Raw genomic sequence first — 14,056 nt, 5'->3', positions numbered from 1 at the left:
ACTTGGCAGCGTCGCTAGATAAGCCTGGGATTTGCCAGTGTCCCCCGAAATCCTCCACGCCACCAGATGGAGTTGACCCGATAGAACAAGGGGGAGAGGAGCGAGTAGAGGGTCCAGCAACAGGTTCCACCTGTGGGGGAGAAGGAGCGGCGTCGAACAACTCATCTCCAGAAGAACTGGAAACCAAGCCTGAGCCCTCCAGAGAGGAGTGATGAGAACGAGCTCCGACAGAAAGAGTTTTGTGCGGGCCAAGACTCTGGGAATGTTTCACAAAAGGCGGGAAGGCATAGCATAGGAGAGGAGGCCAGGCCTGGAGAAACACATCCGTGGCCAAAGCCTCCGGATCCGGACGCCAACTGTAAAACTGGGGAAGTTGTTTGTTGAGGCGAGAGGCAAAAAGATCGATGTGACAACGCCCCCAAATCCGGGACAGAGCCCGGAAGGCACGAGGATGAAGCCTCCAGTTGCTGGAATCTTGCAGATGGCGAGAATTCCAATCGGCTACTCGATTGTCGCGACCCGGAAGGTACTCTGCAATAACAGTGATCTGACGTTGCAGACAAAGATGCCAGAAGTCTTTTGCAATCTCCGCCAGAAGTTTGGACCTGGTACCCCCCAACTTGTTGATATACTGGACCGCTGAGACATTGTCCATGCAGAGGAGTATGCAACAATTTGTCGCTTGCGGGCCAGACAACGAATCGCAAAAGAGCCTGCCAGCAGCTCCAAGCAAATGATGTGAAGAGATAATTCCTTCTGGGACCAACGACCCCCCGTCGAGATCAGGCCGCACCGGGATCCCCAACCCCACAGACTGGCATCGGACTCTATCACAACATCTGAGGATTTCCCGAACAGAGCACGGCTGTTCCAAGATTCCATGTGGGCCAGCCACCATAACATTTCCCATCTCACGTCTTCCGTCAGAGGAACATGGTCCGAATAACTCAGGCCCTTCTGGAGATGCCTGATCTTGAGACGCTGAAGAGCACGATAATGAAATGGACCTGGGAAGATCGCTTGGATCGAAGAGGACAGCAGACCTACAATCTGAGCCACCGATCTCAAAGAAACACTCTGTCTGGACAAGACCAACCGCAACTCCGTCTTGATGGATCTGATCTTCTGACCGGGCAAGAGGAGTTGACAGGAGACCGAATCGATCCGGAATCCGAGGAAGTCCATTGACTGAGAGGGAACGAAAGCGGACTTCAGAGGATTCACCAGAAACCCTAGTGCTTGTAAAAGATCTATTGACCAATTCAAATGAGTCTGTAGGAGAAGAGGGCATTGCGCTATGATGAGAACATCGTTGAGATACACTATCACGCGAACCCCGCGGGCTTGCAAGGACTCCATCACCGGACGTAGAAGTTTCGTGAAGCACCACGGTGCGGATGAGAGACCGAAGGGGAGAACAGTGTACTCATACCAAGTCCTGAGCCACTGCAACTGGAGGAATCGCCGATGAGGGCCGTGAATCGGAACCGACAGATAAACATCTTTCAGGTCCAGACGGACCATCCAGTCTCCTTCCTGAAGAAGGTCCCTTAGAAGAAGGATGCCCTCCATCTTGAAATGATGGTACACTACTCCGCGGTTGAAGTCTTTTAGATTGAGATCCAATTGAGAACCGCCTCCCTTTTTCTGAACCGGAAAAACATTGCTCACGAAACCTTGTGGGTGAAGAGATGTCTGTACTATGGCCCCTTTGGCCAAAAGAGACTCGATTTCCGCGGAAATGAACTCCCGATCTTGTTGGGAAAAAACTAGGGGCATAGGCAGGTGGGGTTCGAGAGGGCGACTGTAGAATTCTATTCTGTAACCCTGCACCGTCTCCAACACCCAGGCATCGTTCGAGATCAATTGCCAATTGTGAAGAAAAAAACTTAACCTGCCCCCCAAGGCAACCCCCGAGGCTAGAATCAAACTCACCTGAGTTAGAGGAGTCATGACGACCTCCTTGGTGATCACCGTAGCCTCTTTTCTTGAACTGTCCTCTCCCCTTGCGGGAGGGATAGAAGTTGGACTTGTTGGAGCTGTAGGAATCCTGTCCACCACCTCTCTGGGACTGAGAACCACGCTGATTTTGCTGGTTGGACCCTATGCCGAACGAACGTCCCCGTCGTCCGGCCCTTCCAAAAACTGGGCGGAAGGCCCACCGCAGGGAAGCCTGAGATTTGTCAAGCCCACTGAAAGTGGCCACAAATTTAGTCAATTCCTTGAGGAAGGGATGGCCAAACAACAAACCCTGAGCCAGGGATCCAGATTCAGAAGAGGCCAAATCCGTGAGCTTGGGGTCAAGCTTGAGTAGGATGGAGCGACGGCGCTCGCAGGAAATCGCACAATTCGCGTTAACTAGCAGACAGATGGCCCTTTGGGACCATCCCACCAACTCATCAGGGTCAATGACAGAACCAGACTCTTTGACTAGAAAGCCCAAGTCCAAAATCTTCGTTAAAGGACCCAGAAGATCCAACATCTTATCCTGACCGGAACACCAGGATCTATCCAACCCTTTCTTGTGATCCTTAACTTACTTTTTGAGGTACATTACCATGGTCGGATCTACCTCAGGAGTATCAGCCAGCTTGTCAGAGAGGCCCGGACGCGGACATTCCGACCGCAGTCAGGCCCGTACATCCTTTTCGAAGGGCTGGCGGATGTGAGCCTGCACATATTCAGCCACCTCAGGAGAGGGAAGCCAAGAAGATGAATTGGGGTGGATTATGTCCGAAGGGTCAAAGGTAAGCAGTTGGGGAGTGGAAGGAGCATCCACAAAATGCTCCTTACAAGCCTTCTTGGAAGGAGGAGGGTTCACCGGGCCAGAGGAAGAAGAATCAGAAGTGGTATCCCCACCATCAGCAGGAGAGTCGGGAGACAGCGCACTGATTTGGAAGACCTACCAGAAGTCTGCGCAGAAGACAGGGACTGAGCCAATTTAGCGAAATCCGAATGATGCAGATTTTAGGGAGATTTTTTAGAGCGTCCTGAAGACTGAGGCAACCAACCCTGTTGCGTAGCATACTCCGAAAGGTGACGCTTCAAAGGATCAATGACATGGGCCAAGGCTTGATCCAGCAAGTCATGTCCCACTGAGCCAGAGGGCTCTTCATCATAGTAATAGCCTTCTTCCTCGTAATAATCTCTCATGCTACAAACAAGTTGTAAATATGCCCACTGGAGGAAGGAAAAAAACAATATCAACAGCCCAAAAGGCAAATTCAGGGGGAGTAGAACCCCAAAGCAAGCAAGTCAAAATGCAGGTAAAAACCTGACAAAACAAAACCAATTTTCAAAAGTGGAGGGAGGGCTTCCTGCACAGAAGCCCCTCTAGGCAAAGCCTATGCTCTATTTTACAGCCCCAATAATGTTATTTAGAAGAGCGTAGGCGGGGGCACAAAGCTATCAGGCTGTGGGCACGAAGTGACTGAAAAACGCTGCTCCGGCGTGTGAAGCTCCGTTTAGAACACAGAGCAAAAGTAAACAAAGCTTCCGCGCATGCGCGGAGCCGCCTGAATTCAACAGAGGGACGCGGAGCCGCCTAAGTTCAACAGAGGGACGCGCGAGCAACCCTAGCCCCCAAACTCCCACTCCACCAGACAGGCACAGGCACCACGTGCCCGCAACCGGGAAGGCGACCACACGCTCCCTGCACCGGCCGTTGAAGGATACAAACCGCCAACAATATCACGAGCCGAATCCCAGAGGAAACCGAAGGCAAAACTGCAGTTATAGACAAGGCGCGACGCGCACAGCAGGTAATGCAAATGCAATAACAATGTAACCAATACAAGGCAATTAACAATGAGTAAGGAGAAAAAAGCACTTAACTGGCTGCGGAGCAGCAAAGAAAGAGGAAGTGTTGTCCTCTATGATACCTTTTATAGCGTGTATTCTCTATGGTTACCCAAGGTATTCATGGGTAATGTAGTTTCTGTTTTTCTTTACTGTGTTCTGATTGGCTGCTGTATTTTTTCGGTAAAGAAATGAGAAAGCATAATCAGAGCTTTCGTCCTGCCATAGAATTTTCAGTAAAGAAAATTGAGAAGCATAATCCTTGCCTCCGTGTCCTTAATAGAATTGAAAATTCTTGACACGAATTTTCGCAAATTTTGAATCCTCTTTATCAGTAGTGTGCAGAATCAGATATCCCTTCCAGTTACACAGAATGCGTAAAAAAGAAAAGAGTTCTGTAAACGTTTAAAAAGAACAATGTGTCAGAAATAAAGCCGAGCCACTTGGTAGCTATGCTCAAAAAAACATCGACAGAAAACTTAACGAACAGGTATTCTGACGAATCGTAAGTACCATTTCTCGTAACCGTAACGTCACCCAGAGAGCTGCGTGGAGGTCTTTGTAATGACCTTTGCTTTTGACAGTGGGGCGAGGACACTGTGGCTGTCAGAGTTGTTGGAATGGGAATTGAGTTAAGTAGGTTAAAGGTCTAGAGCTGTATTACCAACACAGAAAGACAGGATGCGCCTTGGGAAACAGCTCTAAAAGACGACGCCCTTTAGGATGTCGAGACAGTTTTGAGAACAGTCTCACTAAGTAAGAAATTAACATTTTTACAAATCGCAACGTATTATGTATATTCGTTTACAACTACTTTTTATTTATTCTCGTCAATTTTTTTCAAGAATTCAAATTCGTTTTAGAGTAGAACATTTATTACTAAAATGAATATGTATAAAACTTTCTATTAGAAAACAGACAACATTCTGATATTGAGTTTCGACAACGAACCTTCGTTTGTCTGCTACTTTGCCCTCTCCGTTTCAAGATGGCGGTCGCGCCGCAGAGCCTGTGGGCGTGACTTGTGCGCTCCCCACAGGGAGGCACAAGGGAGGGAGGAGATTGAAGTCCCTCTGTACACGCTGCTTTGGACACTTTGCACAGTGCAGACTGTTCTCGTCTACCTTCGTTCGTAGTGAGACTCAAAGAAGCAGCAACGACGCCATGGCTCTCCTCAGAGGTAAAGACTCCTGAATCTGCACCCTACCCACCAGGCAGTCGGTGGAGTAAAGGACTATACTGACAGCGTGCAGGCTGTCAGTGAATATTTACCTCTTTCTTGTACCTGCATCTTCGTTAACCTCACATGTGTACAGTACAGTGAAGTGAGCCAGACCATTCTAACCCCGCCGTGATTTGTGCAACTTCCGACAACGCGATCCTTTATTCTGCATGTGAATACAGGCTGTCGGTTCTCACACTGCCACCAGTAATCGTAAACCAAGAAAGTGTTGAAGTGGTTTGTGCCGGGCAGTACGCGGCTCCGTAACCCAAAGATTGTGTTTAATCCATTGGTTTTTGGTATTTTTTTTTGTTTTTGTTAAGGAAGCCATTACTTACATCTACTCCAGTTTCTTTGAGTGGATTTAATAATTAGGAGTTAGGTGTGATCATTGGGGGGTTTGGGTTGGGGGGGTACTTGAGTCCATGCAGGTGATGGGATTAATGGATATTGGGTATTGCTAGGTTGCAGGTATAACTTTCAGAGATGACGTTTTGATGTTTTGTTTCATTTTTGGAACAAAATAAGAGCAATTTGCAGAAATACAATAATAAAGACTAAAGGCCTGATTAAGAGTTTGGCGGACAAGTTACTCCATCACAAATGTGTGTATTATAAGTGATATGGCAGGCTGGTTGGGGAGGTGCAGCCAGACCAGTAAGGGGTCTGCGACAAACCCCTAACGTGGGTGGTAACCAAACCGCTGAGTCCGGAAAACGCTTGGCACCAAGTGGTCATCTCGGTTCAAAGCAACTAATTGAGTGTGCCATAAGGTTAAAAGGGCGTGCCCCCCCCCAATCCCCCCCCCCCCCCTCCCCCAGAGAATCATGTGCCTTTGGTTGGCCCACCCATACTGGTAACACAGTGTTATAGCCGTGAAGCGCAAGTCCTTGAAATGCCTTACAACAGGGGCACTGGGAGCAGGCTATGGGGTTGCATGGGGTTAGCAGAGGGCGGACATAGCACTTGCAGTCCAGGGCAGGCATGAGTGCCACCCATAGTAGCAAGGTGTAGCCTCGGAGCGGAAGGAGAGGTGCTAGACCCTGGCTGGGGAAGGGCTTTTGCTCAGGGCATTGTCATAGGGTGCTGTTATTGACCAAGGACTGCTGGGTTTGAGATACGGACAATGTGGGGGCTGCTTATATTGTCAACTTTAGTCTGGTGTGTATGAATTAGTTCGAAGTGAGCACCTTCCACCTGAAGCCTTTGGTCCCACTGTTCAAGTGCCAGCTGGGCAGATCCCTCCTACTCATTCTGTGCTGCCTTGCCCCCCACGCCCTGGTGAATGGGGGAAGAAGGGAGTAAGTGCTGCCCCAAAGATCCACTAGCGAGCAGCAGAGACTTCAAGTGTGTTTTTTTTAAATATTGTGTTTGTGGATCCCTATGGTTTGTAGCAAAGTTTGGTTAACGCTAGTCTGTCAGCCTGTGCAGTGTAGGTGTTAAGTACATTACAGTGCCAGTGGTTGCTCTTTAACATCTCTGGCTATGTTGTAAGAGGACAAATTTGAATCAGCCTGCAAGACCAATCCATCATATCCGCATCCTTGAAGTCTCCGTAATCTCGTACTTGGACTGTTTTCGTTCAGGCAGCAATCGCAGTACTGCACCAGCTATTGCCCGCACCACCTGAGGTGCAGAGGGCTTTGGGGCTTGTAAGGCAAATATGCATTTTCTAAAGTACGCAACTACTGTTAATGATTAAGCAATGCCTGCAGAAATATTGCTGTTTTTAATTAAATATAAGTTTTTAGAAAATATGAATGTCTCCATCGAAAGGCATATTCTAAAATACTCCTGCGTCAGCATTTTATGTAAAGCCCCGAATTAAGGACGTTACTAAGTGAAAACAAATTTTAAATAAAAATATGAATCGCTGTCAAGAAACGATTTCACTTAATAAAAATCTTTATTCGGCAGTAAGTACAGCCATAAAAAGACAGTTTAAAAAGCAGCATCAGATTCATTAGTTGGCTACATATCGACCAAATGCGCAAATTCGCAAGGTGGCCATTTTGTCTTTGATCATGGCTGTGTTCTTTACGTCATTGGGCTACCTAAAAACATTTGTAACATTAAAACTGAATCACGCAAACCATGGTCAGGGGTTACTAAACACAGTGGAACAGCACAGATAGTCCACAATAATCCACAACAGTTCATTACATTTATAGTAGCATAGCAATGTGCAAACTCGCAACTTGTCTTGTGAGCTCCTATCACCTCTAGTATTTCTAGACCTTAAGACAGATCTTAAAAAGTTTGTGACACAGAAAGGTGTGTAGGCATTTGGTAAAAGTAGTAAAAACCATAGGGCAACACGGGCATGCCTAAATCTAAGTTCTTTTAAAAGTCCTTTTAAGTAACAGTTCTCTGGGGTGCGTAAAATATTTACAGTCAAAGACAAAGTGATGGGTATCCTGTGGAGACCTATTGTTGCAGCCGCAGGGACCCCTATCTTCTATATGTGGGGCAAAGCCAGAGGGCAAGGCCAGTAAGTAGTGAAGTTGATTCAGTCCAAAATAGTGATTAAAAATCTATTGTGCGCAATTGTTAAAAGCGATAAATAAGGCTCCATGTCCTGCACAGACTTTACTAGGGTGTACACTCTGACCATGGTTTTTCTAAGCTCATTGTTCCTTCGGTGAGCCACGGCATGTTTAAAAAAGAACTCTTTGATAATGTCCTTATCCTGAGGCTTCACTTTGTCGTGTCTGGAGAACATAACTGCTCTACCTAAGGCGGTGAAGAGGTCCTTAATGTATTTTAACCATGGGAGTTTTAGCGTTTGATGAAGTGAGAGGCAGTCCTGGATTACTAGTCTGTTAAAACCTACCCCTTCATTATGCTAGATCTTCCCCAAACATAAAAGCGGTTTAACAGCTACCAAATCCATAATGTACGTAGTCCCTAATTCTTCATGTATCGATTATGAGGGTACTTTCAGAATACGCCTAAAATATTTGTTTTCTGTGGTTTTTAGTTTATAGGCCGCCATATACCCCATACCATACTGCCATATAGGGCCTTAGAGAACTATAGAAGGAAATATATAACTTAAAAATTATCCCCGGTGACCAAGTGCCCAGTCTGTGAGCATAATTTGCGACTGCTCCAGTTGATCTGGTCATTTGTAAATGCTTTCCTTCCTGTAGTTGTTTAAACTTGAATTCTTGATCAAATAAAATGCCCAGGTAAGAGAAGGCCGGGACTTTCGCTAAATTGTGTGTATATTCCTTGTAAGTGTTGTCTACTGCCATGTTGGCTGATTTCCATGATATATGATTTGGAAAGATTCAGTGATAGATCCATCTTTTTCTTTAAGACACAAACCTGTCAAGTAAAACCTGCAAGCCCCTTGGCGTACATGCAAGTAGTACCGCGTGGTCTGCATACAACAAGACTGAGAACGGTCTCGTACCTGTCTTAGGGGTGTCGGCCTGTAGGGCCGTCAAAAATGAATCAAGGCTGTTAATAAATAGTGTGAATAAAAAAGGAGCTAATATACATCCTTGTTGAACCCCACTTGAACATTTAAAATGTTCAGTGATATTCCCTTCCTGGGTATATCTGACTACGGCTGTAGTGTTAGAATGTAGGGTCATTAAATATCGCCGGATCAACCACAAGGTCTCTAAGCAGTTTCCAAAATTTGCTACGGTTCACCCGGTCAAAGGCCGAGGTGAGGTCCATGAAGCCCAGGAACAACGAGCCAGGTTTAGCTATTGTGTATTTTGTGATTAAAAGGTAGAGATTAAGGCACTGATCTGTGGTAGATTTTCTTACACGAAACCCACGAAAATATTCTGTTATAGTCCGGCCAAATTGACAGCCCGTTGAGTAGGACCCGGCCAAGGGCTTTCACTGTGGCATCAATAAGATATGTGGGGCAGTAACAATGGGGATTGCCCCCATCTCCCTTCTTAAAAATCGGGGCAATTGTGGCAGTAGACCATGATGTGGCCATAACTGTTGCTGCTGCCGCATTTAAAACCCTGGCAAGGAGTGGTGCCCATACCTTTGTATTGTGACAAAAGAGGTCAAGGGGAATCCCATCAGGTCCCGGGGCTTTTATTCTGGGACAGTCCCTCACTTCCCAATCTAACCTCATCCAGAGTAAAAGTAATGGGTTCAGATCTATGGAGGGATTTAGGTCATGTGAAGGTGACTCACTTTGACCATAATTATAAACTGCCTCAAAGTGGGCCTTCCATTGCTCTGGGGGAATGTTGTGACTTAGCTCCGGTTTATCTGTTTCTGTAAAACAGGGGTTATTTATGACCCTCCAGAAAAGGGTGCAGTCCTTTGCTCGATCTTCCCAAGTTTTTGCAGTAAGCGCTTCCGCCCCTTGGTGGCCCACTTATAGTTACTACGGTAGACCGCTATCCAGGATCTATCTGGTGGGGTCTGTTTCAATGCCCTCTTAAGTCCTCTGAGAACCCGGGAGCACTCGCTATCAAATCATCTCGAGACTTCCGCGCAGGTGTAGGCTACTGGGACTGTTACCAAACAAGCAACTGATTGTGCAATAGCAATAAATGCCTGGATAGTTTCTTTCCCCTGGGCTTGCAGGTCTAAACAGGTCAAGAGCTCCTACTGTCTTGTTCGAAACTTGTTGTTGTTTAAAGCGGTAACATCACTTGTGAGTACCATAAGCGCCTTCCTTGGTCAATAATAGAGATCGTGCCCCCATTTATCCTTTGTGGTGCGGTTCGGATCCCTGGGGCGCTAAGGTCAGAGGGTTGTGGTCACTAAATGGGCTGTAATGAATGTTAAAAAAGGATATAAACCACCTCAAGTAGAAAGACACAAATATGAAATCAATGAATGTTGAGCAACCCCTACCTTTATAGGTCGGGGCACAGGAGAATCAAGGGTATTAGCGAGCAGGTCCAGTGTGAATGTTAGGCCATGGGTGTTTAGGAGGGCGTTCAGTTCTTGCCATGTGCAATCCCTCACTAATTGTGCAGGGGGATCCCGCAAAGTTGGGGCAATTTACATTTGGGACATATTGGCAGTTTTTAGTTTAACAATTTTAGTTTTTTCGTAGGCACAGAGATTTGTCTTAAATGATTCCGTTATTTGTATAGCACAACTTTTGGGAAATGAGTAATTATTGGGGGAAGGAGTTCTAATACACTTAATTTTCATTGCTTTTAGGTTAATACGATCTTTACCTTTTCATTCTCAAGAAATGGTTCTAACCGTGATCTGTACTTGTAACATTAAATAATCTTTTACGCTACATGCTTTACAAATTGTACATTATTTCACGTTCGATCTATTTAGTGCTTTTAATTAGACGCCCACTAGCTGGTGTGCTGGGTAATGTAGTTTAACAATGCATTGAAATGTGGCTTTACGTTTTTATGTTGACTATAGAAGTCTGTTTCAGATGAGACTGAAAATGTGTATATATAGATCTACGCGTGCGAATTTCCAAACCTAATGATTAGCTGGTCTTTCTTTAAAGGTGTTTTTATTGTATCTGCCAAACGGACACCCTTTGGGGCTTATGGAGGAGCTCTGAAAGACCACACAGCCACCGACTTAGCCACAATTGCTGCAAAAGCTGCACTGTCTGCTGGCAACGTGGCTCCAGAAATAGTGGACAGTGTTATTGTTGGTAATGTGATGCAGGTAGGTACATAGCATTGCATTTTTTATTGTTGTAAGTGCTTTTTGTAAGAATGTAAGGAAAGGTATTTGTGTATCGCAAACCAATAGGGGGTGTAGTGAAGCCCCTCACATTGAGGAGTGTGAGAAGGGTGAGCCATTGACCCCAAGATTATTGGAGTACGGTATCTATAAACAATGGGACAAATTAGTCAAACCTCTTTGTATGATGGCTAATCTCTAAGACAATATGAATGCCTCCAGAAACAATGCCAAGGGAATAACGATAGTTAACCTATTTGTGTGTATCCTTAACAATATTTATTATTTATATTTTATTTTATACATTTGTAAGGCGCACAGCTACCCAAAAAGGGTTTCCCGGCGCTAAGACACAAGACAGGATAGGTGTAATCAAATGAAACAAGCAAGGATTTATTTCTCAAACAACCAGGTCTTTATGCTTCTTCTGAACATGGCGTAATTCTCCTCCTTGCGGATGTGGGGAGGGAGTGTATTCCAGAGGGTGGGTCCCAGGTGTGAGAAGGACCTCCCACCCATTCTTGCTAGTTTAAACCTGGGCACACAGAAAGTAGCTGTAGATTGTTAGCGTAAATTTCGATTAGGAAAGTAAGGGCTGGCCAATGCTTGAAGATATTTTGGCGCCGTACCAGCTTTAATCCTGAACATATAGCTCAGAGCCTTGAACCTGATCCGGTTCTTAACCCTGAGCCAATGCAGTTCCCTCAGGTGTTTGGATACACTAGAGGATTTAGGGATATTGCATAGTAGTCTGGCGGCTGAATTTTGTGCAGTTGCAGTCGCCTGATTACTGCCTGATTTGAACCAAGGTACAGGATGTTGCCGTAGTCAAGCCGAGAAGTTATAAGGGCATTGACTACGGTCTTTTGGGTAGCGGAAGGCAACATCCACAGGATTTTTCTTAGCCACTTTATGATGGTGAAACAGAGGCCAGCAACCTTGTAGGCCTGTCTTGGAGTAAACATGTACTCAGAAGTTAGGTGGCTAAATAAGGCAAAAGACACAAAGTGCAGCAATATTTCACATAAATAAAGAAATAGTAACCTCTCCTTCACAACATAGCAAGGTGGATGAGTAAGACATACAATGACTTCAACGGTAATGTGGTGTTTAAAAAGTGTACACCACGCTTTACATATGGGCAGCCAGATCATCAGGAAGCGCCGCTATGCCAAAGATTTCATAAGAGTACCATCAGGGGATGAACATCCTGCAGAAAGAAACAATGGTGAAAAGGTAACATTCACGGTGTTTAGAAACAGAAGCAAGGTGCTAAGTAAGCAACACGGTGGGCGAAAAGGAGATGTGATGCATCAGATAAAGCAATATGTTGTTTCAAAAAAATAATAAAAGCATGCCCTCTGCAGGCAGCCTCATTAAGACATAACAGTGGTAGAGAAGTGGGTCGCTAAGGGAACATGCATTGACAAAGCCAATAATTCTGGCCTGCGCATGATCTATTGGCATTTTCACTGTTTTTTTAGCCAGTTTGTACAAAAGGGTTTTTATACTGTATATCATAATATTATACATATCATATTATAATTGTATGATGCATTTTCTATGGTAGGATAGAGTATAGTATTTTATGGCTTGTTATTGTATAGCATGGTATGGGCTGTTCATGTATGGTATGATGGAGATTGGCCTTTCTGTGTCATTGTATTGTACGGTATGGCCTGTATCTGTATGGTATGGTATGGCCTGTTATTGGATAGTTTAGTATGGCATGGCATGATATGGTCTGTCATTGTTTAGTATGGTATGGCCCGTCACAATGTAGTACAGTACCGCCTGTCAATGTATGGTATGGCATGTCATTTTATAGTACGGTATGGTATGACATGCCATTATATATTATGTATGACCTGTACATTATATAATATGTATGGCCTATCATTGTATGGTATGGCCTGTCATTGTATAGTACGGTATGGTATGGCCTGGTCTGCCATTATATTGTATGTATGGCCTGTACATTATATAGTATGTATGGCTTGTCATTGCATGGTATGGGATGGTATGGCATGTCCTTGTGTGGTAAAGCAAGCATGGTAGGACCTGGCCTATCATTATATAGTATGGTATGTCGTCTATGTATAGGGTGGTATAGTATGGCCTGTCGTATTGGATGGTATGGGCTGTCATTATATGGTATGTCTGTGGTAAGGCCTGTCATTGTATGGTGTGGTAAGGCCTGCAATACTATAGTATGGTATGGCCTGTCATTGTATAGTAAGCCATGGTATGTGTGGCCTGTCATGGAATGGTAGTTATGGTCTGTCATTGTATAGTTTGGTATAATATGGCCTGCCATTTATAGTATGGTATGTCATTGTGGTATGGCCCGTCATTGTATAGTAAGACATGGTATGTATAGCCTGTTGTTTTTAATTTTATGGCCTATGGTTGTAAGGTATGGTATGTTATGGCCTATCGTATGGTATGATATGATTTGTCATAGTTTAGTATGGTATGATATGACCTGCCATTGTATGGGATGGGATGGTATGGCCTTTTATAGTATAGTGTGGTCTGTCATTGTATAGTAACATATGGTATTGTATGAATGAATGAATGAATGACTAAAGTATTTCTTAAGCACATAGCTACCCGGAGGTATCCCAGCACTGAGCGAATCATTCATAGAACTCCGGGTGGCATTAGGGAAAAATAAAAGTTTTAAGCAGTTTCCGGAAGGCTACGTGATTAACCTCGAGACAGACATAAAGGGAGAGAGAGTTCCACAGCCTGGCTGCATTATAAGAAAAGAGACTGCCTCCAATACTAGATCTTTTTATTTTAGGGACTGTAACCAGGTACTGATTGTCTGTGCGCAGGTCTTTGTTTGAACAATAAGGCAGAATCACGGAGCTGTTAATGGGAGGTCCCCTTCCTGCTAATGTCTTGTGTACAATACACAAAGCCTTAAACTCAATTCTCTAATTAGCAGGAAACTAGTGAAGAGTAGCGAGGGCAGGCTTAGCCGATTGGCTTTTCGGAATCCTCAGAGGCGGATGTGCTGCAAAGTTTTTAACCGTCTGTAGTTTAGTAATAGTGTCACATGGAGCGCCCAAGTAGAGGGCATTGGCATAGTGTAGCCGAGAAAGGATCAGTGCCTGGACCATGAGTATTCTGGCAGAAAATGGAAGGAGCGGGAGCACTTTTCACAGCATGGATGGCGTGTCCTTGTATGGGATGGTATGGCCGGTCGTATGGTATGACTTGTCGTTCTATAGTATGGTATGTTATTCTATAGTATGACATGACCTGTCATTTTTTGGAATGGCCTGTCATGGCTAGCCTGTTGTTCTCCCAGACAGACTGAGACCATGGCAGGGAGGCAGGAAATTCCAGACACCTCTGTAGAAGGAAACTTCA

The 14,056-nt window shown here is 45.1% G+C and overlaps 1 protein-coding gene across 1 annotated transcript in view; it reads left to right on the top strand.

The window, feature by feature from the left end:
- The first annotated feature begins 4,839 nt into the window (after positions 1 to 4,839).
- Positions 4,840 to 14,056, top strand: part of ACAA2 (acetyl-CoA acyltransferase 2) — a 111,649-nt gene continuing 102,432 nt past the window's right edge. Inside the window, exons 1-2 of the mRNA XM_086960376.1 lie at positions 4,840 to 4,978; positions 10,491 to 10,657. Of these exons, the coding sequence (XP_086816502.1) occupies positions 4,963 to 4,978; positions 10,491 to 10,657 (183 nt within the window). The 5' untranslated portion in view covers positions 4,840 to 4,962. The remainder of the gene's footprint in view (positions 4,979 to 10,490; positions 10,658 to 14,056) is intronic.

This window comes from Lissotriton vulgaris, chromosome 3_1, assembly GCF_964263255.1.
Source record: "Lissotriton vulgaris chromosome 3_1, aLisVul1.2, whole genome shotgun sequence".
Classification (NCBI taxonomy): domain Eukaryota; kingdom Metazoa; phylum Chordata; class Amphibia; order Caudata; family Salamandridae; genus Lissotriton; species Lissotriton vulgaris.
The sequence above is the reverse complement of the archived record's forward strand: the minus strand, read 5'-3'. Positions and strand labels throughout refer to the sequence as shown.